General features: G+C 36.9%; 5 protein-coding genes and 1 pseudogene across 7 annotated transcripts; 1 reads left to right on the forward strand and 5 right to left on the reverse strand.

Moving 5' to 3' along the window:
- Nucleotides 1-2,713: 2,713 nt before the first annotated feature.
- AAE13 (AMP-dependent synthetase and ligase family protein) lies at nucleotides 2,714-7,798 on the reverse strand. 2 transcript variants are annotated; one of them, XM_089061918.1, is made up of 18 exons: nucleotides 7,436-7,765; nucleotides 6,495-6,664; nucleotides 6,046-6,219; nucleotides 5,633-5,789; nucleotides 5,462-5,550; nucleotides 5,178-5,249; nucleotides 4,878-4,928; nucleotides 4,664-4,771; nucleotides 4,486-4,584; nucleotides 4,249-4,341; nucleotides 4,075-4,152; nucleotides 3,889-3,987; nucleotides 3,704-3,794; nucleotides 3,539-3,612; nucleotides 3,279-3,458; nucleotides 3,130-3,183; nucleotides 2,989-3,049; nucleotides 2,714-2,835 (listed from the first exon to the last, which is right to left on the reverse strand). In XM_089061918.1, the coding sequence occupies exons 1-17, from the start codon at nucleotides 7,596-7,598 to the stop codon at nucleotides 3,008-3,010; spliced, it is 1,794 nt and encodes a 597-aa protein (XP_088918044.1). In that variant the 5' UTR covers nucleotides 7,599-7,765; the 3' UTR covers nucleotides 2,714-2,835; nucleotides 2,989-3,007. The 2 variants fall into 2 exon arrangements, with proteins under 2 accessions (XP_088918044.1, XP_088918045.1); XM_089061919.1 differs by having other exon boundaries at nucleotides 2,714-3,049; nucleotides 7,436-7,798.
- Nucleotides 7,799-11,168: 3,370 nt separating this feature from the next.
- LOC125208058 (PLAC8 family protein) lies at nucleotides 11,169-12,342 on the reverse strand. Its single transcript, XM_048107607.2, has 4 exons — nucleotides 12,145-12,342; nucleotides 11,990-12,061; nucleotides 11,684-11,896; nucleotides 11,169-11,471 (listed from the first exon to the last, which is right to left on the reverse strand). The coding sequence occupies exons 1-4, from the start codon at nucleotides 12,296-12,298 to the stop codon at nucleotides 11,398-11,400; spliced, it is 513 nt and encodes a 170-aa protein (XP_047963564.1). The 5' UTR covers nucleotides 12,299-12,342; the 3' UTR covers nucleotides 11,169-11,397.
- A 780-nt stretch (nucleotides 12,343-13,122) lies between these two features.
- On the reverse strand, nucleotides 13,123-17,350 carry LOC125208090 (putative plastidic glucose transporter 2). Its single transcript, XM_048107647.2, has 14 exons — nucleotides 17,106-17,350; nucleotides 16,625-16,754; nucleotides 16,197-16,299; nucleotides 16,056-16,123; nucleotides 15,838-15,970; nucleotides 15,584-15,683; nucleotides 15,371-15,483; nucleotides 15,057-15,150; nucleotides 14,672-14,828; nucleotides 14,428-14,571; nucleotides 14,284-14,357; nucleotides 14,056-14,144; nucleotides 13,787-13,901; nucleotides 13,123-13,656 (listed from the first exon to the last, which is right to left on the reverse strand). Exons 2-14 carry the CDS (start codon nucleotides 16,719-16,721, stop codon nucleotides 13,474-13,476), a joined length of 1,470 nt encoding a protein of 489 aa, XP_047963604.2. The 5' UTR covers nucleotides 16,722-16,754; nucleotides 17,106-17,350; the 3' UTR covers nucleotides 13,123-13,473.
- Nucleotides 17,351-18,964: 1,614 nt separating this feature from the next.
- Nucleotides 18,965-19,506, reverse strand: RPS17 (ribosomal protein S17). Its single transcript, XM_048103184.2, has one exon. It carries the CDS (start codon nucleotides 19,476-19,478, stop codon nucleotides 19,044-19,046), a length of 435 nt encoding a protein of 144 aa, XP_047959141.1. The 5' UTR covers nucleotides 19,479-19,506; the 3' UTR covers nucleotides 18,965-19,043.
- Nucleotides 19,507-20,223: 717 nt separating this feature from the next.
- On the forward strand, nucleotides 20,224-21,194 carry LOC125208169 (photosystem I reaction center subunit VI, chloroplastic). The gene is made up of 3 exons (XM_048107746.2): nucleotides 20,224-20,390; nucleotides 20,501-20,627; nucleotides 20,916-21,194. The coding sequence occupies exons 1-3, from the start codon at nucleotides 20,266-20,268 to the stop codon at nucleotides 21,093-21,095; spliced, it is 432 nt and encodes a 143-aa protein (XP_047963703.2). The 5' UTR covers nucleotides 20,224-20,265; the 3' UTR covers nucleotides 21,096-21,194.
- An 8-nt stretch (nucleotides 21,195-21,202) lies between these two features.
- LOC148923464 (rop guanine nucleotide exchange factor 12-like) lies at nucleotides 21,203-24,458 on the reverse strand (annotated as a pseudogene). Its single transcript, XR_016132452.1, has 7 exons — nucleotides 24,041-24,458; nucleotides 23,541-23,657; nucleotides 23,307-23,461; nucleotides 22,926-23,000; nucleotides 22,582-22,848; nucleotides 22,000-22,320; nucleotides 21,203-21,711 (listed from the first exon to the last, which is right to left on the reverse strand). The product of XR_016132452.1 is annotated as a rop guanine nucleotide exchange factor 12-like (transcript).
- Nucleotides 24,459-26,668: the final 2,210 nt, after the last annotated feature.

Below are 26,668 nucleotides of genomic sequence, written 5' to 3' on the forward strand. Positions count from 1 at the left end.
GTTCATCAATCATAAGCCTAGTTACGTTTTATTGTTAAATATAATGTATTAGATTTACATATTACTCTATGACTCTAACTTAGTTAGATTAAGATACTAGTTAATCAGACTTTAATCATCTGATTACTTTGAGTACATGTCATCAAATCTTAAGATAATGATTGTTGCATGTCAGCATTTTGTGTGATCTGCTATTGAACTTTCTCTATCTATGAAAAATAGTGTCATTTTACCATTTTTGGATATCTAAAAGGAGTAGTTCCATTTCTAAATATGGAAAGTTTCTCTTCATACTTTATCCAAATTTTCTACTCTATCTCATACTTCACTCATTTTTTCTTCCTATCACTTTTACTTTACCTACTTTTTCTCCATCCCTCTTACTTTACAAATTCACAATAAAACCCGTGCCGCCCACAAATGAGACTATTTTTTATGGATGGTGGGAGTAATATAACTCAACTATATATATCTATTATGCATAGAAGAAACCCTTATAAGGTTAATATTTAGTTCAATATTTCTAATTAATCGAAGACGGATTCAGAAAACAAAATTTGTGGGATTAGAAATTGTGAAAAATATTGTCGGAATCGTCAGAAACAGATGCGATGCGGCAATTGTCACTGGAAATGGATGATAAAAGAAGAACGAAGGTGAATTAGGATGGAGCTTCTGCAACGTGAGGTCGACGACATCTCGTCCAATTTGATGAAGTTTTCCGGTCATTGATTATAACTAAGTAGTGACAAAAATAAGTGCAATAAATCAATTTACAACTTGTGTAACAGTTTAATTCCAGAGGAAACAAAGCACTCATTTCGCAGAAAAAGAGCATGGATCACACGTTTCTGTTTATTTTCTCTATATATAGTGTTCTTAAAATAAATGCATATGCCTAACTTTCAAAGTCAACCAACTAACATTAAAAACACATTTTGATATTTGTTAAAATAAAAATATGTAGATGTAATTAAGCACCTTTTCCCCACCACCATCATAAGTCATAACATATATAGGAAATTTTCCTAGCATTTGTCTACGCGATAAACAATAAAATTGACAAATAAATGTTGTTTATTAACACTCTGCTTAGATATTGCAGTTTAGAATGAAGTACTAGATTTTTTTATTTAAGCCTCGTAACTCATTTCAAATCCCATTTGGGTTTAGTTAATTTTGAAATTTTTTGGAGTAATAATCTTTATAATAGTTAATTTGTAAGTAAACGCATGTAATGTTATAACCACTAGAGAATTTAAATTTAAGGGGATCGGGATGAAGAGATGCCTACCCTGTATCCCTAGAAGGATCTAATTTTCTCTTGGAATTTGTTAAATACTTTTTTATAAGACGCCAAATAATATTGCTACTTTTTTATATATTTTTTTAAAAAAATATTGTGAAATTAATGCTACACATAATTTACATCCAACCAGTGATATCTCTCGAAAGATATGGTGTGAATCCACCACTTAATCTCCCAAGTAATAATGTGACATATGACTGAATAGTAAAAAAAAAAATAGAGCAGCAAAATCCACCAACCATAGAGCGACAGACAAACAACTAAATGTATAGTGAAAATTAGTAGGTAGGTAGATGGAGTACCTTTGTTCCTAACTCATACTACTATCTAATTTGTCCTCTTTAATTGGCTCTACCAATCTCTCCACCGACAATAAAAGATAATGAAAACTTCAGAAATTATTGTAACATCACGACCTATTAAGAGAGATTCAGAGAACTAAGAAAACGAAACTCGTGGAGTCGGACATGAAGATGATTGTCAGTGTCACCAATGTCAAAAGGTAGAAGCTAGCAATGCGATGACTTTTGACGATGAATGACGAACAAAAACAACAATAAGGCCAATCGAATTTACAAAACCAGCTTTCAATAAAAGTTATAAAAGCTTTATCTTTTGTAACCATGATGTCATAAATTCATCACTCCACATTCTACTGAAAAATACTTTGTAATTCTCTTTTGACATTCCACTTGTTTTCCACTTGCAAAAAAGGTTACGTTTTTATTTTATTTTAAGGAGTGTATATTCATACAGTATGCTCAATTATACTAGTTTAACTACTGTTTAGTTTTATGGGGTGGGGGATGTGTGGCTAAGACAAAGGTCAACACAATCATCAATTCATCAAGTACTACAAGATGGGCTGTCTGATTTCACTTTTCAAAAGGGCTTTAATCTTTCGTCATTTTATAGTATTTTCAATTTTGTTATTTTGGTGAAGGAATAGTGTGACAGCAATGGTTGATGGATTTGGATAAAGCTTAATAATTTTTACTTTGTCTAATTTCTTCTATTGATCAAGAATCACACCCCATTCATTGGATTTTACAAAAATCCCCACATTTGTAATTTTTTAAAACATCAACCGATCCATCAAATTGAGCAAGCAATTTTGACTTCAAAAATAAGTCAATTTGGCAAAAGGGGAATATCAAAGTCAAAACTTGATCGTTTAAAATCCTCAATATCTTACACCATTGTTGCCCAACTAATCTATTAATCACAAATAATGTTAGATATTCGAAGAGGCCGATGTAATAACCAATGACAGCCCAAAATAGTTTATGTGAAGCCCATTAGGCCCATTTCACTGTTCAACATAATAAAGTTACTAATTTAATGATTCAAATTTCAGTAATAAAAATACATCATTTCATAGGTAATTAAAACAACATCCAAGCATTTAGAGTAAACAAATTGTATAGCAAAAATTTAAAATATCAAAATTCCAATAAAAAAATATACTCCGGTGTTGTAACTGCAATGCCAACACGAAGCTTTCGAGGATAGCCCGATTAACATCCCTATTTATATTTTATTCAATGAGTTACATACCACTTACATATAAAACAAATCACCCTAAAATAAACAATTGGGATTTCAACTCAGATCATTCAAAAAAAGCATCCAATGCAAAAAACATTTTGATCAAACCATAATATAATTCAAATTTTCACCTTGATTTTCTTCTCTTTATCACTCATCAGATAGCTTCTTCTTGAGCTCCTTCTTGTTCACCTGATATTTAGCGAAATTTCAGGATTAACGACTAACATTGGGGGTTCGAAAGAAGAAAAACAAAGTGAAGAATAGATCACCTTTCCCATAGCATTGCGAGGCAGCGATTCCCACAGCAAAAGACGAGTCGGTATCTGTAAAAAGCACCAGTAGTGATAAGCACAAAACAATCCCTTTTAGGTTAAGACGTTAATCAATAGAAACGAGTGCTCTATCTATCGTATGATACCTTATACGGTGCAAGTTTCTCTTTAGCCCAAGCGGACAGTTCTTCCAAAGATAGCGCAGGCTTCAACTCCTCGTCTCGTTTCCTTTTAATCTCTGCATCGGGTATCACTATAGCGGTTACAGCTTCGCCATAGGCTTGGTCTGGCAATCCCAACACACAACACTCTGAAATAGTTGGATGCTGCAAGAGTAGAGGTGGTTTTAAGTGTCAAGAGAAATCACTTCAACACGTCCATTCAAGTAAAAAGACGAGAAACAAACCTCTAAAAGAACTGCCTCGATTTCTAGAGCAGATAATTTATAGCCACCAACCTTCAAAATATCAGCATTAGTACCTGAATTACGAGACAGCTCGGTTATATAAGTCATACTATCATAGTAGAAACCCTTAAGGCTTGAAATCTTTGAGACGTTAAATGTGCTTACGTCCCAAGATGATATAGTATCCGTCTTCATCCACTCTGGCGGCATCTCCAGTTTTGAAGAAACCACCGTCAATAAACGACTCCTTAGTCACCTGGCAACATCTCATAACAAACTCAGATGAGAAGCCGGGCCCTCTTTTGATCCTTGTTAAATAGTGTTTAAAACTTGAGAGTAGTTCATAATACCTCGGGTAGCTTCCAATATTCCTTGAATAACGAAGGACTTTTTATGTAGAGATCGCCAGATTCAACATCAGTACTACCGTCTTCAGCAATGAGCTTGGCCTATCAAAAGGAGTATGTTCTTTTATTTCAAAGATATAAGCAAAGCATCAACGAGATATCCGTTTTTTCATAGTTCAAACTACTAACCTGCACACCAGGAAGTGGATTGCCGACGGTACCCCCCTTCCGCTTGCCATGTAGGGGATTCGATAGTGCCATGACAAACTATATAATTTGAGACATCAAAGTAAACCAGGAGCCGTTCATTAGGATCGTCAATTATAGTCAACGTCAAGAAGTGTTTGTGAAGATTGCACTAACCTCTGTCATGCCGTACCGTTCCAGAAGGCGGTGGCCAGTGATAGATTCCCACTGTTGCATTACCGGAAGAGGGAGAGCCGAAGAGCCACACATCTGTCAATCAAGAGACTTTTGTTCAACAACTTGCAACGACGGGATAAAATAAAAAGGAAAGGTCTAACAACAATATCTAGCAGCCGAGGTTTTACCAATATTTCTTTTTTCATGGTTTCACGTGAAAAGAGATAATTGACCTACCATAAGACGCAACTTTCTTGCAGCCGTAGCCGAAGCAGTTTGTAGTTCAGGTTCCATCGATTCATACCCTTGTATTAAACGTGTGTACATGGTTGGAACCTACAGAAGTGAAAGTCAGCTAATATAACATTATCAGAGCGCAATTTTTCAACTTGATGCGGTAAAATGCTTAACTTACTCCGGTGAACACAGTTATAGCATCGTCAGCTTTCGTTTGGTCTTCCAGGTAAGATTCTCGCCATCTCTGCCAGATTCCCCTTACACTGAATTTCGGCATGAATTCAACCTTTTACAGAAGAGCATAACATAAAACAATCAGAAATCTCATTATATGATGGTATCATCAAAAAGAGGTCGCAAAGTTTATAACGATAGAATTTCAAGGGCTTTACCATTGAACCAGCGTACAACGGAGCAAGCAGCGCGTTAAACATGCCGTGCACATGTATAAAAGAAGTTAAGACCAACAAACAACACTTGAAAACCAGATCGTTTCACAAGAACTAGCCAACAAATGGAACCCTAATGGTATAAGTTGTAAATAAATTGATGTATATGGGTAATGAGTTGCGGAACTTCCCATAAATTGGAATGAGATATTTTTATGAGACGGACGGAAAAGGAAAGTGTCCCTACTTTTATGGGACGGAGGGAGTACAAAAGAAGTACTATTAAAAGACGCATTTAAGGATATGATGTAGTGGAAGGCAGTGCAAGAACTTATCGTCAGATGTGTATCCCCACGCATCAGACAGCATTTGGACCTGATATCACGGTGATATTAGCATCAGAGATTGCTATCTGGAAGTTTATGCGCTGTAATTGTAAAACGAGATACAAAATGTATATCAATTTTGAGAAAGAATAATAGAATTAACGTGACAGTATAATCATGACGATAACCATGTCCATTCATGGATCAACAATAGCATGCCAAATTGATATCTTAAGAGGGAAACTGGCGTGCAAGAAATACCTGTGATAATATACCTTCGTGTGTGTGCACAGCACCTTTAGGCTTCCCTGTCGTGCCACTCGTATAGATGATCAGTGCAGGATCATCTCCTACAATAAAGCATCGAGTAAATTGCAGGGCTCAGCAACTAGCAGGCAGAATAAATACAAATGACCACGAAGGCAAACACACCACTAATCGCATGAGAAACTTCAGTTTCCTGTGAATTATTGTGATCATCTCCAGTCGATGGAACAGGGGGGAGGAGGGAGAATTGAGAAGAAGTCTTGGCAGCAACAGCTTTCATTAGTTCTTGATGATCTTCGGTAGTCAGGATCATGGTAATATCCTATATCAACACGAGATCCAGAATATTACTGATTGTATGTACACTACCTATCATGTAATTTTCATATACTCCGGCGACAAATGTGATTAAAGGACGTTGGGCCACAATACTATTAGCTCCCGAGCTAAAACTATGCAAAAGTAAACAAGGGTCGAGAGTTGTACTTCAGCGCCAGAAATATATAATTTAAGAACACCTATCTAGAAAATGGGCGGAGCTAGCAACATGTGACAGTACAGGATGAAGATAGACGAACCGCATCATTCATCACATGCAGAAGCTCTGCTTCCGGGTAGCTGAGTGCAAGGGGAACTGCAACACCTCCACTGAACCATGTTCCGAGCACTCCAGCAACAAACTCGGGAGAAGGTTTAGCAACAATTCCAATACGAGCTCCATCAAGATGGTTGTTTTTCCCAGGGCCATTGGCCTGCAGTATAAGCATTTATACATCGTATCATAGTCATTTCACAAACTCCCACATCAATACGAAAAGAAAATCAAATTATCGGAATCTGATAATAACTTCCCAAACACATTTGAAATGCTGTATTCAGAATGTTACTTATATTACAAGTAGATTTTTCACCATTTCTTCGTAAAACATAGAGAAAGTTACTTTTCCTCTTATAAATCCCTAATTACTTAGCAAAATCCATAGCCTGCAGACCGAGTGTGTGAGGCAGAAAATAAATTCGAACTTACAGTTTTTAAATCAGCAGTGGATAAAGTGTTAGATATGTTCTTAGCAGCTTCAAAAAGCTGACGATAAGTATGGCTTTTTTGATCCGATCTTATTGCAATACTATCCGGAGATGTAGATCCTCTATGGGAAACTTTCTTGACCAGCTCCATGACTATACTCTTATGTGTAACTGCAAATTGATAGCCAAAAAATGAGACAAAAAACTTGAGTTCAAAAATTTCAGCTACTTCACCAAACAATTCAACAAACTTATAATTAAAAAATATCAATTTTTCAAGAATGTAGACAGCATCATGAAGTGACTTATCTTTATACAAAACCACCCTTGTCCCTTGATTATGCGACGCAAATGACGAGAATTAAGGATTTCAAAGACACACTTTACCCAGTTTCATATAGCTATGATCATGCTCAATCGAGAAGACACACAAACAACAAGAGTTCACTAGCCAGCCCAATCCCAGCTTGAAACTAGACTATAATGTTCAGCTAAGTATCAAGTAAAGATTTTGTTTTTATTTCCATAGATATACTCCCACATACATACAATTCTAATTTATAGAGTAAAGAGTAAAGGTTCATGATTCTACAAATCAATTCAAGCTCAAGCTAGCCAACTAATCATGACACAATGATTTTAGCCAACTCTACATCTCTTTAAGCCGTTTACAAGTTCTTACACATCAAAGATTACAAAGCCCCACAAACAAAAGACATGCAAATCAACTCAAAATTCTCACTTGCATTAACCAAAAGCTACAACATCAGCACCTATCTCAGCTCCCTCACCCAGAAAAACAAAATCCCACAAAACAGAAAGAGCTGAAACAATCAAGAACCATCTCAATTCCCAATTTTTCTTCCCAAGGCACAACTAGCACTGATCAAATATCACTTAAACCATCAAGAAAAAGGCGAGATATAGGCAAAGAAGGATTACCAGAAGAAAGCAAGCGAGTCTGAGAGGTGGAAAAGTTTGGAACTTTAATAGACACAGAAGTCAAAGAATCCAAGAAACGGAGAATTGAATAGGAAGAAGAGCAAGGGCAAGAGGTGGTGAGGCTCAACCGGACCAAGTGGTTGGATGTCTTAAATACTCCCATCCAATTAGGTGGTCTGAAATTAAGAAAAAGGTTATTTGCGTATTTAATTAGAACATTGTATCCCACTCCATTTCTTGGCGGCGCTACGTGGGCGTCTTCAATCTGGAATCTTTGCTTCTTGATTCCGGAAGCTTGCGTTTTGCAATGGGGTTTTGAAGTGGCAATTTGTGGAGGCTTTGGAAAGGCGGAAGAACTTTCAATTTTGGGAATTTAATTTTAAATTGAATTGGTGAATTGATATGAAATTTAATAATCATAGTTTCGGAAATAAAGGCCTTAAGGTTCGATAATTATTTTGCGTGTAAAATGAAAAATGTCATGTTTGGGGAATTTGATCTAATTAGTGATGATGAATATTGAGAATCTTTCAAAATAGTAGGAGTATATAACCACGATATTCCCTTTCAAAAGAATATTTATAAGCTCAATGTGTTAACATCGAATTAAAATATAAATTGCACCATAAAATATTAAATAAAAATGAAAAATGAAAAAATGTGACCCGAAATACGACAAAATAAATCTTGAAAAAGATAATATCTTATATGTGAATACCTGATTATCTAATTCTATATACGCCATACACATATGACATAGTACTATTATTTTTCACTCTTTTATGGTGTCGGCTGTCTTGTATACATATCATTTTTATGGATATATATAGATAATCGTTCGGTCCCATAAAAATATAAGCATTTTTGTTTATGAAAAATATCTCTAATAAATATAAGTATTTTTATTTATGAAAAGTATCTCTAATTCATTACTCATGCATGATAATTTATTTACAAGTTATATGATTATTGTTCACCATTACATTCATTAAATACTTATATTAATTTGGATCTCACCATCCATTAATATTATTTTCACTACGGTTCTTTTCATCTGTCTTTACCAATTTTATATTAATTTTCATGTCATTTTAAATGTATATACTTTTGTGGGACGGGGGTAATAAACTTGAACTCAATTATAACATTTAACTACTCCCTCTGTCCATCAGTACAAGACCAAGTTTGGTCGGACATGCGTGTCAAAAATCGTAGAAAGTGGTTGACAAAGGTTAATGGAAGATGAGTCCTACTTTTATAGATTGGTTTTATAGTGAAATATAAGTTAAATAAAGTTAGTAAAATATGAGATCTGATCTATCAAAAATAGTAAATAAATAAAAGAATTATTTATTGATGGATGAATGAAAATGCTAAAATGAAACTATTATTAGTGAATAGCGACAGTATTACTTAGTTGGATAAACGCCATAGGCATTCTTTTTGCGCTCATTTTTTGAGAGGGTTGTTGCAATAAAATTTTACTACTACTCCCTCCGTCCCGGGTAAGATGACGCATTGCTTTGCCGGCACGAGATTTTAGGAGTTATTGGTTAAAGTGTTTAATTGGAGAAAGAGAAGGTGAGCCTGGGTATTAAAGTAGAGAGATGAAGATAGATGGATATTTTAATAAGAGTGAGAAAAAGTGGTTGAGTATATTAGTTGGAGAGAGAAAGTTACCAAAAAAGGAAATGTGTCATCTTAGTTGGGACAAACCAAAAAGGAAAATGTGTCATCTTAAGCGGGACGGAGGGAGTAGTATTCACTTCATCTATTCTTTTTTTGGATAAATAAAGAAAAAATTTTAAGATTGAAAATGATAAACTTGAACTCAATCCTTTGCTTCTAACATTTAATATACTTCATCTATTCTTTTTGTGGATAAAAATATGCACTCATTTTTTGAGAGACTTGTTGCAATAAATTTTTCAACAAGTAGTACTTATTTACCTCATCTAACATTTTCGAATTCTTCGGTGCGCAATAAATATTTGCAGGTAGTGTCATTTATTATACAGGTGGCAAGTGGAAATGATCTTGAATTCAATAATAAATCTGTTTTATTACTATCTACAATTTTCGGCCTCTTATTTATAATCAATTCAATAATTTCAATTTGAAACATTGATTTTTATATATGAGAAAAACTTTGGTGAAAGCGTTCACCATTGCTAACACTAATCATGGTATTTATGACTTCAATGATGATATTTAAATATTAAATACAATGAAGATTGAATTTTTTGTTACACCGTTTACCACGGGATAAAAATGCATGGTGCGAACGACCTAATCGAGAGAGGGTGGAGTTGGGGGCTTGGATCCCCCGCTGTTTAGGGGTGGTTAAATGGGTAGCGGGTAATTCCCATCTTGATCTGTTTTCCGTTGGGTATTGGGTACCTGCTACCCGACGATAACGGGAAACGGGGCAGAATCGGGTAGAGTGTTTTAAAGTTTTGCGGGTAGCAGGTATACCCACTACCCGCACGGTTATACCCGTTAGTTCCGATAATACCTGTTATTCACCTTTTAATGCTCCCTCCGTTCTATATTTATAAAGGTGTTTCAAATAGTTAAAGTGGAGAAAAAAAAGTAAATAGTTATATAATAATAGCATATACGCACTCATTTTGAAAGATTAAAAATAAATAGTTAGAACCGAAAAAAAATAAAGTAAGAGAGATAATAACTTAGAGAAGAGTATTTATATTATTATATTTCTAAATTGAATGATAAAAATGAAATGCATCTATTAAGGCGGAACAGTGGGAGTACTTTATATAATCTAAGAACTCTTTTAAAACATTTTTATAATTCCAACAAACATACAATTGAAAACTCGCCGAAACTACCTATAGAGTGTCCTCTCACTTTTATTCTCAATCTATTCAACGTTTACCATCGATATTAATAAAGTAAATTAGAGAACATTGACGATTATTATGCTTTTCAAATTTTTTAGTAGGATTTCGGATCGGGTACGGGTACCCGCTATGTCGGGTACATGATACCCGACACAGGTATCTGGTAATCCCAGTATGTCGCGGGGCGAGTATTGGGACAACAAATTTGGCTAAAATCGGATACGGTACCCGCGAGTAACCCGTTTTGCCACCCCTACCTGTTGTAGAAGAATCACAGCAGGGGATACTGTTCCTCACATTCCAATTTTTAAAAATTTTTATTTTTTTATTTAAGTGTTACTCCCTCCGTCCCAGATAATTTGGGACACTTTGAACCGGCACGGATTTTAAGAAATCTAATGGAAAGTGAGTTAAAAAAATGGTGGAATGTGGGGTCCACTACCAAAAATGGTAAAAGTGAATTGTGACAAATTATATGGAACGACCCAAAATGGAATACTGGGTCGAATTACCTGGGACGGAGTGAGTATATTTTAAATTTTAAAAATTGGGATGTAAGGAACAACATCCCTTGCTGTGATTCTTCCGCAGGAGGGGATCCAAGACCATGGGGTTGGTGTGAGTGGGGCTTTTAATTTTTACGATTTTTTTGAATTAATCTTGTCACCAAAAGAGAATAGAAATAGAAACACAAAATGTTGCTAACTTATCCAATTCTCAAAATCACATACAGGAAGAGATAAATATGGGTTAAGTGAACCGAAGTTGAAAAGCCCGAAGTCTTGGGCCATTTTGCAATCAATTGGTTTGCATATTGCAAGTGCCCAACAAATTATACAAATACAAATTAAATTGAAAACAACCAAAGCTAGAGTACATGACCCCACAAGTTATGGCCTATGGGAATGAATATTAGAATCGAGAGAGAAAATGTTTGGTATAGTAGTACATATGACAATAGGTAAGACACGCAAGAAAATAGGGAAAAAATACAAGCTTACTAGAATAAGAAACAAATGCTTGCACAAGAACAAAAATTTACTCCAAAGATAACGAATGCAGATTCCCACAATATTTAAAAAACATTTATTTTACCAACTATTTCGACATAGCTTGCGCCGGAGGAGGCTCATTCCCGTACTGGTGTTGTTGCGCAACGATTCCATTCCATCCTGCATTCCATTTTGTTACCATTATTCCAATATTTATCATTACATACCACGTGTATATTAATAACATCAATTTTCCCACATCACCTATATTAGATCATGTGAATTGCAATAAAATGAAAAAAAGCAACTCCCTGACGTTTTTCATAAACATACTGTATCACTTTGAGTGGGACAGAAAGAGTAAATAAATGTACAATTAATGAAGTTATTACCAAGAGTTGGGTCGAGGCCTCTACTCTTGAGTTCCCTCGACTCTTGGCAGAGGGCACAACAAGGGCAGAAAATGTGTGAAACGACGTCGCTGTAAGGCGCCTCGACTAGCCCATATTTGTTCCTCAACTTGGATCTGTACTTAGATCCCATGATCCATTGGGAGCAAACAGCAGGCATCATCAACATGTATATGAAACTCCCCAATGGACAAGCTGCATCCATTCATCATCACCAAATCAACTCATTTTCTTGCATTTTTTCACTATAAATCTTTCCAAACTTAGTACTATACATAAAGGGCTTACTCATTTCCCCTTCATCCAAAACCTCGGCTATCTGTCCGAACGTCACACATGGTAATAACGCCGTCATCACAGCTGCCAAACATATCAAGCTATGTTAACACCACACAAGAATCAAATGATGAAAATGATTCAATTTTTTTTTTGCAATATATTACCTTGGGTTTGGTCTAGATGGCAGTCAAATAGTCCAGTGCTCCACGGCCTTCCAACGGGCTGAGGCTGCGCTGGATGATGATTCTGAGGGTATGAGCCCACGGCGACGCCCTTCACCGGGCTCTGGACTTCCCCAGCCGTCTCGATTCTTCCCATGATGTGCTAGTACTACTCTTTCTTGATTTGTGCAATGGCATTAACTTGATCATATATAAAGATGGCAAAAATATTATAGTCAACTAGGGAATTTGGTTTGTGATAAATTTGAATATGTTACAACTTGCAAGGGCAAAGGGTCCCTTGATTTAGATGACATGGTTTGAGTCATCGTCTGCGGCTAATAATCCAATCACATATTTGTTTTTTATTCTGTCTATTTTCTTTGCAGAAAGCTTACTTTTCACATTAATATCATTTTTAAAAATACTTAGTGATATACATAAGGTGAAAGTCAATGGGATATGAGCTTGCTTGCTTATCCATGTGAAATGAAAACAGCAAATCATGCTTTGATTTTGCACAATATTCTAAAATCATTTGTTTTTCTCATGGAAACTCAACTGCTCTTTCCGAATTCAAACATTGACTTTGAAGCGTAGACAACTGTTATTAGAAATAAAAAAAAGACGAAACACTTGCTTCAATGCAAATTATGCAATGAATTAGTATGAAGAAGAAGAAGAAGAATAGTTTTAACCTTTTTAACTACATATGGTGTATATGATAAGTAAAGGTACCTCCAAAGGGATTGCTTCTTTCTCTATCATCTGGTTTGCAACGGGATCCAACATCGAGTCATCGAGGGGAAGCCATTTTCGCCACCATCTAGTAGAAGGTCGCGTGAGAAGCTCGAGCATTGCTAAATTTAACTTTAATCGTAGCTTTTGGAAACTCGCTCTTTCCCAAATTTGGAAAATTTTACATTTTCAACTTGATCCACCGCGACAATGAAATCCAACTTAGTTGGTAAAGTCTTCACAGATATATTGAGAAGTCATTATTAATCATCAGTTAAACAATCATGGTACTCCATTATAGAAGAAGTCATTCACATAGTAGATATGCTGATTTAATACTACCATAATACCATTATTCAAGTCTAAAAAATAAGAAACTAAAAATGCTATTTATAAAAAATAAAGAATTAGTACTAATATAATTTAACTTGAAGTTTCTTTTTCTTCTCCATCAATCTGAAATGGCTGAAACTCCATTTGCACCATGTTTGCTCCATTTCTTCTCCCGCCCAAACCCAGCTCGCTCCTCCGTGGTCCAGACTCCAGTGTCCGCTGGGGTGGCAGCTTGGCTTAACGCTGGCTTCGTCGCTGCTGCTAATCAACCGGAACGAGTGCCATTTCAATTTCTTGCAGTGACTTCCCTTTAGTTTCTATAACATTTTTTTTCACAAAAACTGCAGCCATCAAGCAAAAGGTGCCAAAGATTGTGTACAGAATTTGTGGCCCCAGCATTTCCAGCAGATTCAGAAACAATAATCCAACAAAAAAATTGATCACCTGTACATGCAGAGAATTATGGTATAGTTATTTAGAGTCATCAATTTATACTTATATGCATGGGAAAGAAATGTCTCATCTTAGACAAAGGAAGAATGGATGATAACATTAGTGTGTCAAGTCCATTTACCCAGTGTACAGACATGCACACAGCCATCGCCTTAGCCCTAATCCGGCTCGGTAGTATTTCTGATAGGAGCAGACCAGGGACAGGCCCAGCACCTAAAGAAAATGTCAAGACGAACCTGTACCAATGCAGAAAACAATAGTCAGACGACCACAGGATCTATTTGTGATTGATTTCGGATATAGATTGGGGAAGGGAATTTTTGGCCAATAGAAGAATACTAAAATTTATGTGTGGTTAAAAATGATGTGCAAACACTTTATCATACTCACAGCAGCATTCCACCAACAGATAGATATAAATTTGTGGAGGCAGGCATAATATCACTTGCAGCAATAACTTGTAAACCCATAGCTACTACCTGAAAAAAAAAAAAAAAAAAGTAAACATCAACAACAAAAATTACATAGTTGGATAGTCTAAAAAAATTGACTTTTTTTCGAGGGAAAGGATGGTTCAGATTTTTCAAATGAGGATCTGAGGGTAAGAGTTTTACTTGCCATGCCCAAGAAACTCCCAACAAGAAGCAGCTTCCTTCCTAATCTATCCATCAGAATCATGGCAACAATAGATCCTGAGAAAGTGATAAACATGACGCGATGGTAATAGGAATAGCAGGAATATATTTGGTGCCACTACTTCACCTGATAAGTTTACAACTCCAATACATATGTTTCCACTATCAGAAGGCACTCCAGCACTCTTAAAAACAGTTGAAGAAAAAAAGAACACAGCATTGATGCCCGATAGCTGCTGAAAGGCAAATAGGGCGGACCCAATGAACACCACTGCATGAAACATAAAAAAGACAACGGTCTTTACAATAGAGGAGAGGCTTCAAATGAGAGAGAGAGAGAGAGAGAGAGCATCGTGCTGATAGAAATTTACCTTTAAAATGGCGTCCATGGAGTAACTCTAAAAATTTAACAGCAGCCACCTCATCAGCCCTATTATCTGATTTTGACAATTCTGCCATTGCAGATTTAACATGTGCTGCTCCAAAAAGCCTCTCGAGTTCCTCTTCTGTTTGAGCAATTCTTCCTCTCTAAGACAATAAATAAAAATATAACCAAGCAGAAGAAAGACAGTGAATACAGGGCAAATGACAAGGACACTTGTACCGCACAAACGCAACTAGCAGACAAAGTTAAAAGAGTTTAGCTGGAACCACACCATTAAGCACCCAATTAGGCTAGTCTCACTTTATGCAGAAGCATTACATTACACGCTGAAACTTTTAGCAGTGACAAGCTAAAGGATGAAATCTAAACACCTTGTAAAGCCAGTGTGGAGACTCTGTAGAGAACTCCATCAAAAGAGCCAGCAAGGCAGCAGGAATAGTAGATACCCAAAAGCAAACTCTCCACCTTCAAGAACCATCATTAAATTAAATTACTAAAAGATAGGCATGCTAGAAAATTTCTCACACAACACGGTGGAATGTTATTGCAAGAAACAGAATGCATTTGGCTGCATCATAACCACTTGAAGTAACGAACTCATGCTGCCTTAAGCGGGAAACATTTCAAGGAATGGGGGGGGAGGGGGATTTTTACTAAACTATTACTCTTAAGTCATGCCGGTTACCAGCTAGTGTCATTTTTAGCAGGAATCCCGATGAGGAGAGCTGTCATAAGTCCAAGACATGTTGCAATCTGGGTGAAACTCCCGTAGGTGCCCCTCACATGAGCTGGTGAAACCTGCATAAAAAAGATCATGCATAGTTAAGGAACGGATCTGAAGATGACAGGCAGTATCTAAGTATCTTCCGAATGCAAAGGCGAGTCGTCTAGTCTGTACCTCTGACACGTAGAGTGCGGCAACAGGAGGACCAAGACCCATACCAGTTCCGACAAAGAACCTCCCAAGAAGCATACCTTCCAGACTATTAGTTGTGGCACTGAGAGTATATTGCATTTACAAATTAGAAATAAAATGTAGCATTACTATAGGAGAACTGCATCAACTCAAACACATAAAGATGTCATTGCCTTAGTAGCTTAAGTTTATATACCTTCATCATTACAAGATGAGATGGAAAAAAGAAAGTTCACCTCATGGAAGCACCAATAATCATTGGAAGAGCACATAATTGGAATGCTCTCCTACGACCAAGCCCATCGGATATCCATCCACTGAATAAAGAACCGAGAAGTGCACCAGCTAGACATGTACTCACTACCAAACCTGATCACAGTAAAGACTCATCAGAGGGGGGGTTTAACGGGCATAGCTGATAAAATCGCATTTACAATATAGGATGTGGGAGCACCTTCAGCCAGCGTACTGCCGCTGAAGCCTAGTTCCACAGAGATGCTCTCCAACGTGTCATTAACGACCCTGAACAATGGCCCAGTATGTCAACAAATATGAAAAGGTCCTGGGAGAAAGACTTCAAAGAGATCACACAGACCCGAGATGATAACCAAATAAGAATGATGAGATAGTTGCCACGAGAATATGTGGCAAAGGACGCTGCCATGAAGGATTGCTAATATGACCACTTTGCGCGTGACCTGAAATTCCATGTGAAAGGGGAGTAAAACATTGTACATGCTTTTGTCACATTACCAACTACATGCTGACTACTCAATCAACATCAGGGCTTATAAACTTAGTAATTTATCGTAAGAAACTCATAAAAATGTAGTTTCTCTTGAACTACATGTCTTATCCGTACTCAGTTAGCAATGCTGAAAATCACAGTTACATAAATCTATAAGGAACCATTCTATTAGCAAAATTACGACATCAATTTAGTCTATCCTGAAACATATGCCAAATTGCCAATCACAGATTGCTATAAAACAAACAGAATTTGGAATTTTTGAACTGGCTTACCTAGTAATCCTTCTCTATCATAATCATAGCCATTGAGATGTTCCTTTGACGATGTGCGCTTGTGCACCAACACTGTTTCACTGTGGCGCCCTCGCATACCTCAATTCCACTGTAGAGATCAAATTGGCCTCTGCTTCATAAAACAAATCATTAGATCAATCAAAATCAATTAAAAAAAGCAGAAATCAATCACGCAACATAAAACTTAGAAAAGAAGTACGATTTCGACGAATATCATTTCAAAACCTAACATTCTACTCGAACACTTTTTCGTCAGCTGATCAATATCTAACTCTTCATAAATCTCGAAACCGAAAACTTCAGATAGAATCGCATCAACAACTCAAGGCAACGGATCATACATCCAACCGTAAACCTATACGAATACGCGTATCTGAATCCATACATTACATCTTATCAACAAATTGGCATGCAGACACAAATAGTATTCCGAGTGCTATGCCAAAATCAGGTCGATTACCTCGCAATGTTCGGCCGGTTGGCGGAGGAAATTTGGGATTAAAGCGGCTGAAGCCTGAATTGATCGTGAGTGAATCCAGAAGAAGAGGGAGAGGGTGAAATGTGGGGAGAGTTAACGTGATTTTTCACGTTATTGAGCAACAGCGCATGTGGAGAGTGAGAGAAGGGAGTGTTGTATAACGATGGTATAATCCCATCTTTTTATATTAATCATCACTTTTTATTTTATTCTAATCAATCTCATATTTTGAAAAAATGAATAATAATTTTTCGTTTTTTTTGCATTTATGTTATGATATTCAGTTAAAATTAATTATTTATATGTCCAAATCGGGTATGATGTAACAATATATCATGTTGGTTAGGTTTGTATATATTGTCATATCATTTGGTTGAAAACAACATATATGAATCACTTTTTACTATAGCTGGACAATTGATAAAAAAGATGAAAACTTATTATAGTTTTCATCTTTTTAACTGAATATGACAATATAATCATATACTCCTATTATAGTTTTGGAATTGATTATAAATCAACTACTCCCTCCGTCTCAGATAATTTGGGACACTTTGACTCGTCACGTGTTCTAAGAAATCTAATGGAAAGTGAGTTGAAAAAGTTGGTGGAATGTAGGTCCTACTTTTAAAGTATTAGTTTTATAATAAAATGTGAGTATTAATGAGTTAGTGGAATATGAGGTTCACTATCAAAAATGGTAAAAGTGAAATAGGACAAATTATGTGGGACGGCCCGAAATGGAATACTGGATCGAATTATCTGGGACGGAGGGAGTAAAATTTTTGATTTAAATGACAATTATTAGTATAATTTTTAATATCATTCTCAAATTATCATTTTTTTTACGTAAAAGTTCTAGCTATTGTTTTGAGTTTTTGAGTTTTTTTTTATGGCTAGAAGAGGAGACTCCTAATTTCTACTACTAATATTTATTACTCTCTCTGTCCCATAAAAATATAAGCACTTTTCATTTCCATATGTCCCACAAAAATATATGCATTTTATTTTTTAAAAGTTATATCAATTTAATAATGTAGGTTCCACTATCCACTAACACTATTTAACTATCATTCTCCTCATCTATCTTATTTTATCAATTTTGTCTTAATTCTTGTATCATACTCATTGCCGATATTTTTATAGGAGAGGGAGTCATACTCATTGTCTATATTCTTATGGGAGTGGAGTATTAATTTAAGTTTTCCATCACAATGTATCACAATAGAGTATTATGGCACATTAATACAAATGACTTTCTATATCAAGCCAATGTACATGCATATGTGAGGCCCATAAACACCACTTTGCAGTGTGAAGAACTGAAAATTGAACACATTATTTGATTTACTCATCAGCCAAAAACAGAATAGTGAGTATATTAAGAATCTTTTTAATTTTTTTGCATAGTAGCAAGGTAGTGAGATGATAGATGACGGCTTTGTAAAGATTATGAAAGCTTTAGAAACATCATTATATGCTTCTGTTTACATTTTCCACAATCAAGAATCAAGTAATAGTACTAATTAGCAAGCATTAACAAAAATTTCTAATAGGCATTTTCATCACAAGAATCCCCAATCAGACCCCAAAAAAAACAGAGCAAAGTCACAGCAAGTAATCCATCACACTCCCACGAAATCAAATTCAACACAATAATAATCACCTAAAAACCACACTTCCTAAAATCAAGAATTGCAATCATAAGCTTTTGTATGTTGAAACAACAGTAGTAATTTCTATTGAGCAGTTTCATCACAAGAATCCCCAATCAAGCCCCCAAAAAATAAAACCAAAATCAGAGCAATCCATCCATCACACATTCCCACAAAATCAAAGTATTCAACACAATATAATCACTTAAAGTTGCAGTAATTCCCAAAAAGTAGCAATTACAAAAACAAAGCCTTAATACAAAATTCAAACTTGGTTCAACTCCGACTCCAACGGAATGCCGAGACTCTCCTCCGCGGGCTTGGAGGAGGAGGGGCGGGCGGGGACGGGGACGGCCCAGAAGGTCTTGTTCTTGCTCACGGGGCGGCCCTTCTCCAGCTGCACGACGTCGCCGACTTTGAACTGGTTCAGAGGGTCGTGCGCCTGGTACCTCTTCTTCTTCCTCACGCGCCGCTTGTATTTGGGGTGCGGGGCCAGGCGCGTCACCTCCACGGCCACGGTTTTGTCGCTGGTGGCGCACACCACTCTGCCTTGCAGGGTTCTCATCGCCCTGATGACTGGGACGACGGCAGGGGGAGGAGGCGGAGCGATGGAGGCAGCGGCGGGCTTGAAGGGGGCGGTGGCGCCATGGAGGAAGGGATTGGTGAGGGTGAGGGATTTGAATTGGGATGTGAGAAGCATTGTTGATTGATTTTGGGGGTTGGATAACAGAAGGGGGGGTTTTTGTGTGGGAAAGGAGATGAGATATGATAAAATCGCTTATTCTATCCAGCGATTTTATCATACAAAAAGACAAATTCTCATGAACCAAGATTAAATCTAGAGTGCACGATTCTAATCTTAAAATTTAATCTTGTCTAATCTATATCCAACATAAGTTTGAATTTATCATTTTATTCAATTCTTTCATCTGATTAACAATTAGTTAGACTTAGAATTTTTGCAATGAGTTTGATTTGATGATATATGCATTGGGCATACGCGTGGTTAATATCAAATAATTCTAAAATTATTTGAGATTGAATTAATTTGAGATTATTTATTCATCAAACCGAACATTGTTATAATGAATGAAATCGGTAATGCCTGATGAGTCTAGTTGACTAAGCCAAACTAGTCAACCAAATTGGATCTTGGAATCCAAGTATTTTCCATTTCAATTAGCCTACGTTATTCTGAGTGATTAAATTGATAGGAGTACATTGATATTAGTCTAAACTAATCCACTATCATTTACATCAGACAATACATATACATTAAATCCCAACGATTAATAAAAGAAAATAATTTTGAAAAGGATTGGGTTATCCAAGCCGAACCCAAGTGGCACCTCATAAGTGGATCCCAAATCTCTTGATATTCCCACGTGGCATAACGGCATCCAATCAAGACAATAAAAACAATCAAATTGCCAAATAAGAATCAAAGTAGTTTTTTCAGTTGCGTTCGTTTAAACCAAGAAAAAAAGATGGCTTCATTAGCACTTGCCGCCGCCCAGCCCACCGCCGTAAAGGGCCTCTCCGGCAGCTCTCTCGCCGGAACTAAACTCCAAGTCAAACCATCTCGCCTCACCTTCATGCCCACCAACTACAGGTAAAATGTAATCTCTCATCACTTAAAAGTTTTCACTCATAAATGGTGAATTCTATATTTGCAAAATTTGGAAATCTTGAAACATACTCACTCATAAAAGTTGTTTGTAGGAGTGGTGGTGTGGTTGCAAAATATGGTGACAAGAGTGTCTACTTTGATTTGGAGGATATCGGCAACACCACCGGCCAATGGGACTTGTATGGATCAGATGCACCTTCACCATACAACTCCCTTCAGGTATGTGTTTAATTTCATATAGGTCGAATTCCCGAAAAAATCATGAAATTTGATCACATTGTCCGCAACTTTAGAAATTGGGTGGAAAAAACCATAAAGCTTATCATTATTCGCAATTATTACATGATAAAATATTCAGGTCACTTACGTGTAATATATTGATAATGCAACACCTATGTGTCTCAAATTTTGATATATATATATATATATATATATTGTCATGTTATAAATTTCATGCGGTTTGTGATTAGGAAGTTTGTTCAAGAATCTCCCATTTTTATTGTGCAGAGCAAGTTCTTTGAAACATTTGCTGCCCCTTTCACCAAGAGAGGTCTGCTTCTCAAGTTCTTGATATTGGGAGGTGGTTCCACCCTTGCCTATGTGAGCTCCCAAGCAACCGGAGACGTTCTTCCGATAGTCAAGGGCCCTCAACTTCCACCTAAGCTCGGCCCGCGTGGCAAAATCTAATCTTAATTGTGGTATCTCAAAAATTCTTGAATATTTTCATGTATGATTTCCACATATTTAATTGTAAGTACATCTCATATCTACTTGTCACAATGTCAATCATCATCTTCATCAAATGTTGAGTTACTATTTTAGTACAAATCAGAACAGAGAATGGTGTTTTAATACTACAAACCAATCAAATCTACCGCTGTTTGCTGTTAATTAGCAAAGCACAACATTTTTTCAAATAAAAACTTGATAAACTATCTATGATTTTTAACATTTCCACACACATATATCATGTTAGCTAGTGTCGCGCCGTGGGGCTTTTCTGGAGCCATCTAGCCTCTCAGTGTAGGAGAGCTTCTTGATCGGGGCGTTCTTCGCCTCTGCATTAATTCTCGTCGTTGGCCTTCTTCCCGTCCGCCTCGCCCTGCTGCTCCGTGTTCGTCTCCGTGCCATCCACCAGCGGCTTTGAGTCTGTCTCCTCCTTTATGGACTTCGTCTTCTCTATATTGGCCGAGCCCTTCGCCTGAGCGTCCGCGCTCATCACGTCTTCGATTCTAGACAATACGGTGAACGCCAACGTCTCCAAGATCCTTGAGTAGCTCTCAAGAATCGCGTACCCCACATCCTACAACAATCACGCAACTCTCTGAGAAAAACCCTAGTGATCATAATTCAGACACTTTCTTAAACAATGAAGCGCGGGCCAGTTGGTAAAACCCTAGTGATCATAATTCAGACACTTTCTTAAACAATGAAGCGCGGGCCAGTTGGTAAAACCCTAGTGATAATTCAGACACTTTCTTAGACAATAAAGCGTTGTCCGGTTGGTAAAACCCTAGTCATAATTCAGACACTTTCTTAGACAATGAAGCGCAGGTCAGCTGGTAAAACCCTAGTTGAGTCACTTTCTTACTCTGTTGGACTCGATTTTGCTTATGTCGAGATCGGATTGAGGGGTGCCCGGGAAGCGATGCTTGAGGATGAGTAGAACGGTTTCGGCTCTATCTTCGAGAAGTTCCCTCTTCTCCACGCTCACAGCAGATCCCCACGGGGCCTTGGTGTCTTTAGAGTTGATCTTCCTCTTCCATATCACGACGGACGCCTCAATCTTGTTCTTGAGCTCGACGATCTTGTGCTCAGACGTTAAGTCCAACGACGACAACAAGTTGTCTGGATCGAAGAAGTCCTCTTGGATCATCTTGTAGATTGAGTCTCCAAGACTTACTCTCCCATTCTATGATCACACACACACATATATAAGTCTGGTACAGTTATAGCCGACAAAGCTGAAAAAGTCAAGTCTCATAATGACTTAAGTCTGGTACAATTATAGCCGTCAAAGCTGAAAAAGTCACAGTCTCATAATGACTAGAATTCACATATAATAAATTATGTTTAAGAAATTAGTTTTTTTTTTTTTTTTTGTAATATTCTCTCTTTGTTCGGTTATTCTTGCATAAACGAATCAAGAATGAACGGGCCGCCTCATACGTACCTTAGGGAGAGCATCAATGTAGGCATCCGGGATTTCCATTTCAGTGAGGACCTGCGCATTGATGGCCATGGCTGCTTTGAGGACTTGATTCACTGAGTCCTTCTGATACTGCAGCCATTTTCTGTTGCTATCGGACAGCCCGTTGGGGGGCACCTTAGGCACGGGGATCCACCATTTGTCGTCGCTTCGTTGGGTCTTTTCGCCCTTGTCGTCGTCCTTTGATCCGTAGTAGAACTCGTGTGGCTCCTTGAAGTTGTCCAGACAATCCTGCCCATGCATCCATAGTGAGTTAAAAAACCCTAGTGAGGAAATGAGAAAAAAGGTGGAGAAGATGGGGTCTTAACAAGAAGCATTGTGTCGAGCTTCCGCAGCGCCGGAATGTTCGCCTGAAGGTCGTTTCTCTGTCTCGTCGCCATCACCTGCAAAAGGGAGGATACACGTTACACCATGATTCGAATTAAAAGAGAAATTTCAATAAAATGACAGATCTATTCATTGTGTCAATACCCGAGCCGGATCATGTCTCATAGAACTATAATAAAATACACCACCATTTATCAAATTTGAAAAGAGATCATTAACTCTACTTTTTATGGGTAAATAGACAAATTTTGAAGAAATTGAACTTGAGACATTTGACCTCGAGCATTAACCATTTCACCACTAAGCAAACACAAGCACACACGGATCATTAAATCTACTCGATTTCAAAAGAGAGAGATTACATCAAAGGTGCTCCCATCCTTGTTCTTTTGTTTGACAGCAACGAATTCAACGATGGAATCTGTGACAGAGAGCAGCCAGTCTATCTCCTTCTTCCACTTCACTTTTGTATCCGGCGCCATAGGCTCCAATTTCTTCATTTCTCCGTATGCAGAAGCTGCATTCTCTCATAGTTTTATTGAAGAGATCACCAAGAAATTTTAAAGAAAATTTTCCTTCTGATTATTCAATTTGACCTGCTAAGTTTGTGATTGCATTCGACAATGCCAACGCAGATGAAACTCCTTTCCCCCTACCGGACATGTCCTCGCCGAGTAGCAACTTGGCAAACTTCTCCTTCATCATATCCATATCTATGAAAACCAATTAGTAAAGTAAGAGAGAGAACGAGAAAAAGTGAATAAAATAAGAGTATCTGTTTTGAAAAATGAGACTAATTTTTGTAGACACTCGAAATAGAAAACATTGTTCTCTAACGTGTTACAAAAACATCACTATCGTTTATATATTTTATTAAAAGTTGGCGTTACATGCATATTTTCAATTCAATAACTATTATGCTCTAAATACCAATTTTTGGTTACCAAAAATAAAATAAAATTAGGGTGTTAATTTTGCAACAAATTGAAAAAGGTGATGACATTATTGCATCATCTTTTATTTAGTTAAAAGATGACATTTCGTGCAGGATAATTTTTTCGATTCAACGAATCGAAAAAGGTGGCTATGTTCTTGCCTGTAGGCTTCTTCCTGACGGGCGGGGGCGGGCTAGGCGGGGGAGCCGCTTTAGCGGCGGCGGGTGTAGAGGGAGGGGTCACCGTCGGGGGAGGGGTCGCCGCGGGGGCGGTGGCCGGGGCAGAGGCCGGGGCGGCATCGGTGCTGCCGGCCCGGGTCGGCTTGACGTTCTCGGTCCGGCTGAGAATGCCGCCGAGCTTGGGGCGGACCTGGACCGGGGGCGGAGGTTCTTCGGGCAAAGAGGCGGAGGCGGCGGGGATTTCGTCGTCGGAAGGCAAGACTGAGATTGTTCCGTTGTTTTCGTTGAGGCTGCGGCGGAATTTGCTGGCTCCGCTCTCAAGCATGCCCCTGAACCGCCCTAGCTTCGATGATCTCGAACTTTCCTGATCTTCTGCTCCCTCCTCCATTGCTCTTACCATTTTATGTATAAATCTCTAGCCTCAATTTCGAATCAATGAATTCATCCATGTGATTTTGTTGATGATGATTTCTCCTTCCCAAACAATGTGAAGATTTGTTTTTTTCTACAAAAATAGGGTTTTTTTTGTGAAACATGAAATTTTGTGGGAATGATGGAGAATGGTTTTCTTGATGTTGTTTTTGGTATGTTTTGTGTGTGTGTGTGTTTATCTCATTCATGCATTAGCCACCAACACCAATATGCCAAAATACACACACATATCAAAAATTGGTTGTGTTTGGATGGCTACTATTATACTCCATATATATATAACATATAACTCAAAACTAAATAGAAATAGTTTATTATATGAACCACTAAATTCATTGTTACTTCAACATAGAAAATAAATGACCTACTTCATTTTAGAATCTAATAATGACTAAAATGATATTGATTTTATGTAGTTATGTGTTGTTTTATAATGACCTATTTTATTTGGAGGTCATTGTTAGCTAGTTTTTAGGTCATTTTACGAAAAATGGTCTAAAAATGATCTCCGTATTTTTCAAATCCTAATTTTATAAAATAATCTAAAAACTATAACTAGCGATGACCTCTATGTTACATAATAGTTTTATTGTTCTCTACATTAAGATGCATACTTGTTGGGCTCGATAACGTAGTCATGTTGCCGCATGTTGGGAGTGGCACCGAGGAAACGCGTAGAGCCATGGCTGACCTTGTTCTGGGAAATTTGGAAGCTCATTTTTCCAGCAAAGCTTTGTTAACACCTGTGGTTTAGATTTTAGCTCTGCTAATAGTAGTGCAAAGGATGATCTCACATTTGGGGAATTGTTTCATTCAATTGGTAATGAAATGTGGAATAATTTATCTTTTCTCAATTCTTTTAATAATTTAATCCTAACCAATTTCGAATGTTTATCTATTACACTCGTGATCAATTCCAATGAAGTTAAGTCGTATTCTTTTTTAGTTATCTAGTTAAATGACTATGTATTTTGCTATAAATGAATGTTGCTTTTGGTATATATTTTTGTGTGTGTATGTTTAATCTCGTTAATTAATGCCCACGTGCCAAATTATTACACACACATACAAAAATATAGTACTCCGTTTGTACACTAAATAATTGGTTCTTGAAATGAATACAACATAAAATAAACGAATTACTACTGTTTGAGACCAAGCAAAAAAAATCAAAATATCAAATTATTGGAATCTGAAATTCAAACCATGACAAAATATTTCATGTGGCATAAAAAGTAAAACGATACATGTTGGAGTCACATCTCAAAAAGTGGTCTTAAAAAATCGAACAACAGGGTACATTTGTTAATTTGTTCATTTCCAAATAATTTGTTTAATGATTTGTAATTATCGATGCTTCGGTTTTATGAAGTGTACAAAATTGACTACGTCAAAGAAAGAAACACTTACGTTTTGTTTTCAAAATCCATTTCAACTATCATAAAATTCAAATAAAAAAATGAATACAACTACGAGTGGTATAACATTTTGGTTGTTGGCCACCTAACCCAAAATTCTTCATCACCAACCCAAAATCAGAAATAAGTACTCCATCAACTATATAAAGTGCAATTATACATGTGATCATTGACTCGATTCAAAAGGAAATTCAATTTAGGCTAATGGAGTATTTTAGTTTTTAACTACTACTACTACTATATTGTAGTAGTAATAAACATATTAGTTATGTCGCTTGTATTTTTTACTATGTTTTACCCTCGAATTTATCATAAAAAGGTGCACCGTTAAATATAATTCTCGATATTAGAATCACCAATGATTTCTTGGAGTATAAATACGTGTAATCAAACCAATTTAACCAATGCACTAATCAAAGTACGAAAAGTGCAGAGTTTGTTACATGTGTTTGACTCAGTAGTGCTCCGTCACGTGCACAGGGAAGGAAATTTCGCTGTTGACTTTCTGTCACATTACGCATATAACTTTTATAAAAGTGTCCATATTTTAGAATCCCCTCCCTTAAGTCTTAGTATTTGGTTGATATATGATAGATTAGGTGTTTCTTATCTTCTTTAGTATGTAATCGGGCTCTTTCTGCTTTTCTTAAAAAAAAAACCAATAACCCTTGATTAACAATGTGAAGGTCAAATAATGGTTTATTTATTCAAAAAGGTTTAATAACCCTTTGACTCACAACCCGACCCGCATTTCCACGTG

Source organism: Salvia hispanica, chromosome 6 (assembly GCF_029641045.1).
Source record: "Salvia hispanica isolate PSC_SH4W2 chromosome 6, Shi_PSC_v1, whole genome shotgun sequence".
Classification (NCBI taxonomy): Eukaryota; Viridiplantae; Streptophyta; class Magnoliopsida; order Lamiales; family Lamiaceae; genus Salvia; species Salvia hispanica.

Excerpts from the sequence above, each read along its gene's own strand:
- LOC125208169 (XM_048107746.2), top strand. The coding sequence starts at position 20,266 with ATGGCTTCATTAGCACTTGCCGCCGCCCAGCCCACCGCCGTAAAGGGC. Across the intron at positions 20,391-20,500 it reads TTCATGCCCACCAACTACAG|GAGTGGTGGTGTGGTTGCAA; the intron begins GTAAAATGTAAT and ends AGTTGTTTGTAG. Across the intron at positions 20,628-20,915 it reads CACCATACAACTCCCTTCAG|AGCAAGTTCTTTGAAACATT; the intron begins GTATGTGTTTAA and ends TTTATTGTGCAG.
- LOC125208058 (XM_048107607.2), bottom strand. The coding sequence starts at position 12,298 with ATGGGAAGAATCGAGACGGCTGGGGAAGTCCAGAGCCCGGTGAAGGGC. Across the intron at positions 12,062-12,144 it reads CCATCTAGACCAAACCCAAG|CTGTGATGACGGCGTTATTA; the intron begins GTAATATATTGC and ends TATGTTTGGCAG. Across the intron at positions 11,897-11,989 it reads TTTGGATGAAGGGGAAATGA|CTTGTCCATTGGGGAGTTTC; the intron begins GTAAGCCCTTTA and ends GAATGGATGCAG.
- LOC125208090 (XM_048107647.2), bottom strand. The coding sequence starts at position 16,721 with ATGCGAGGGCGCCACAGTGAAACAGTGTTGGTGCACAAGCGCACATCG. Across the intron at positions 15,684-15,837 it reads ATTATTGGTGCTTCCATGAG|TGCCACAACTAATAGTCTGG; the intron begins GTGAACTTTCTT and ends ATATACTCTCAG. Across the intron at positions 13,657-13,786 it reads TGTGCATGTCTGTACACTGG|GTGATCAATTTTTTTGTTGG; the intron begins GTAAATGGACTT and ends CTGCATGTACAG.
- RPS17 (XM_048103184.2), bottom strand. The coding sequence starts at position 19,478 with ATGCTTCTCACATCCCAATTCAAATCCCTCACCCTCACCAATCCCTTC.
- AAE13 (XM_089061919.1), bottom strand. The coding sequence starts at position 7,598 with ATGGGAGTATTTAAGACATCCAACCACTTGGTCCGGTTGAGCCTCACC. Across the intron at positions 3,988-4,074 it reads ATCCACTTCCTGGTGTGCAG|GCCAAGCTCATTGCTGAAGA; the intron begins GTTAGTAGTTTG and ends TCCTTTTGATAG. Across the intron at positions 3,050-3,129 it reads CTCGCAATGCTATGGGAAAG|GTGAACAAGAAGGAGCTCAA; the intron begins GTGATCTATTCT and ends GCTAAATATCAG.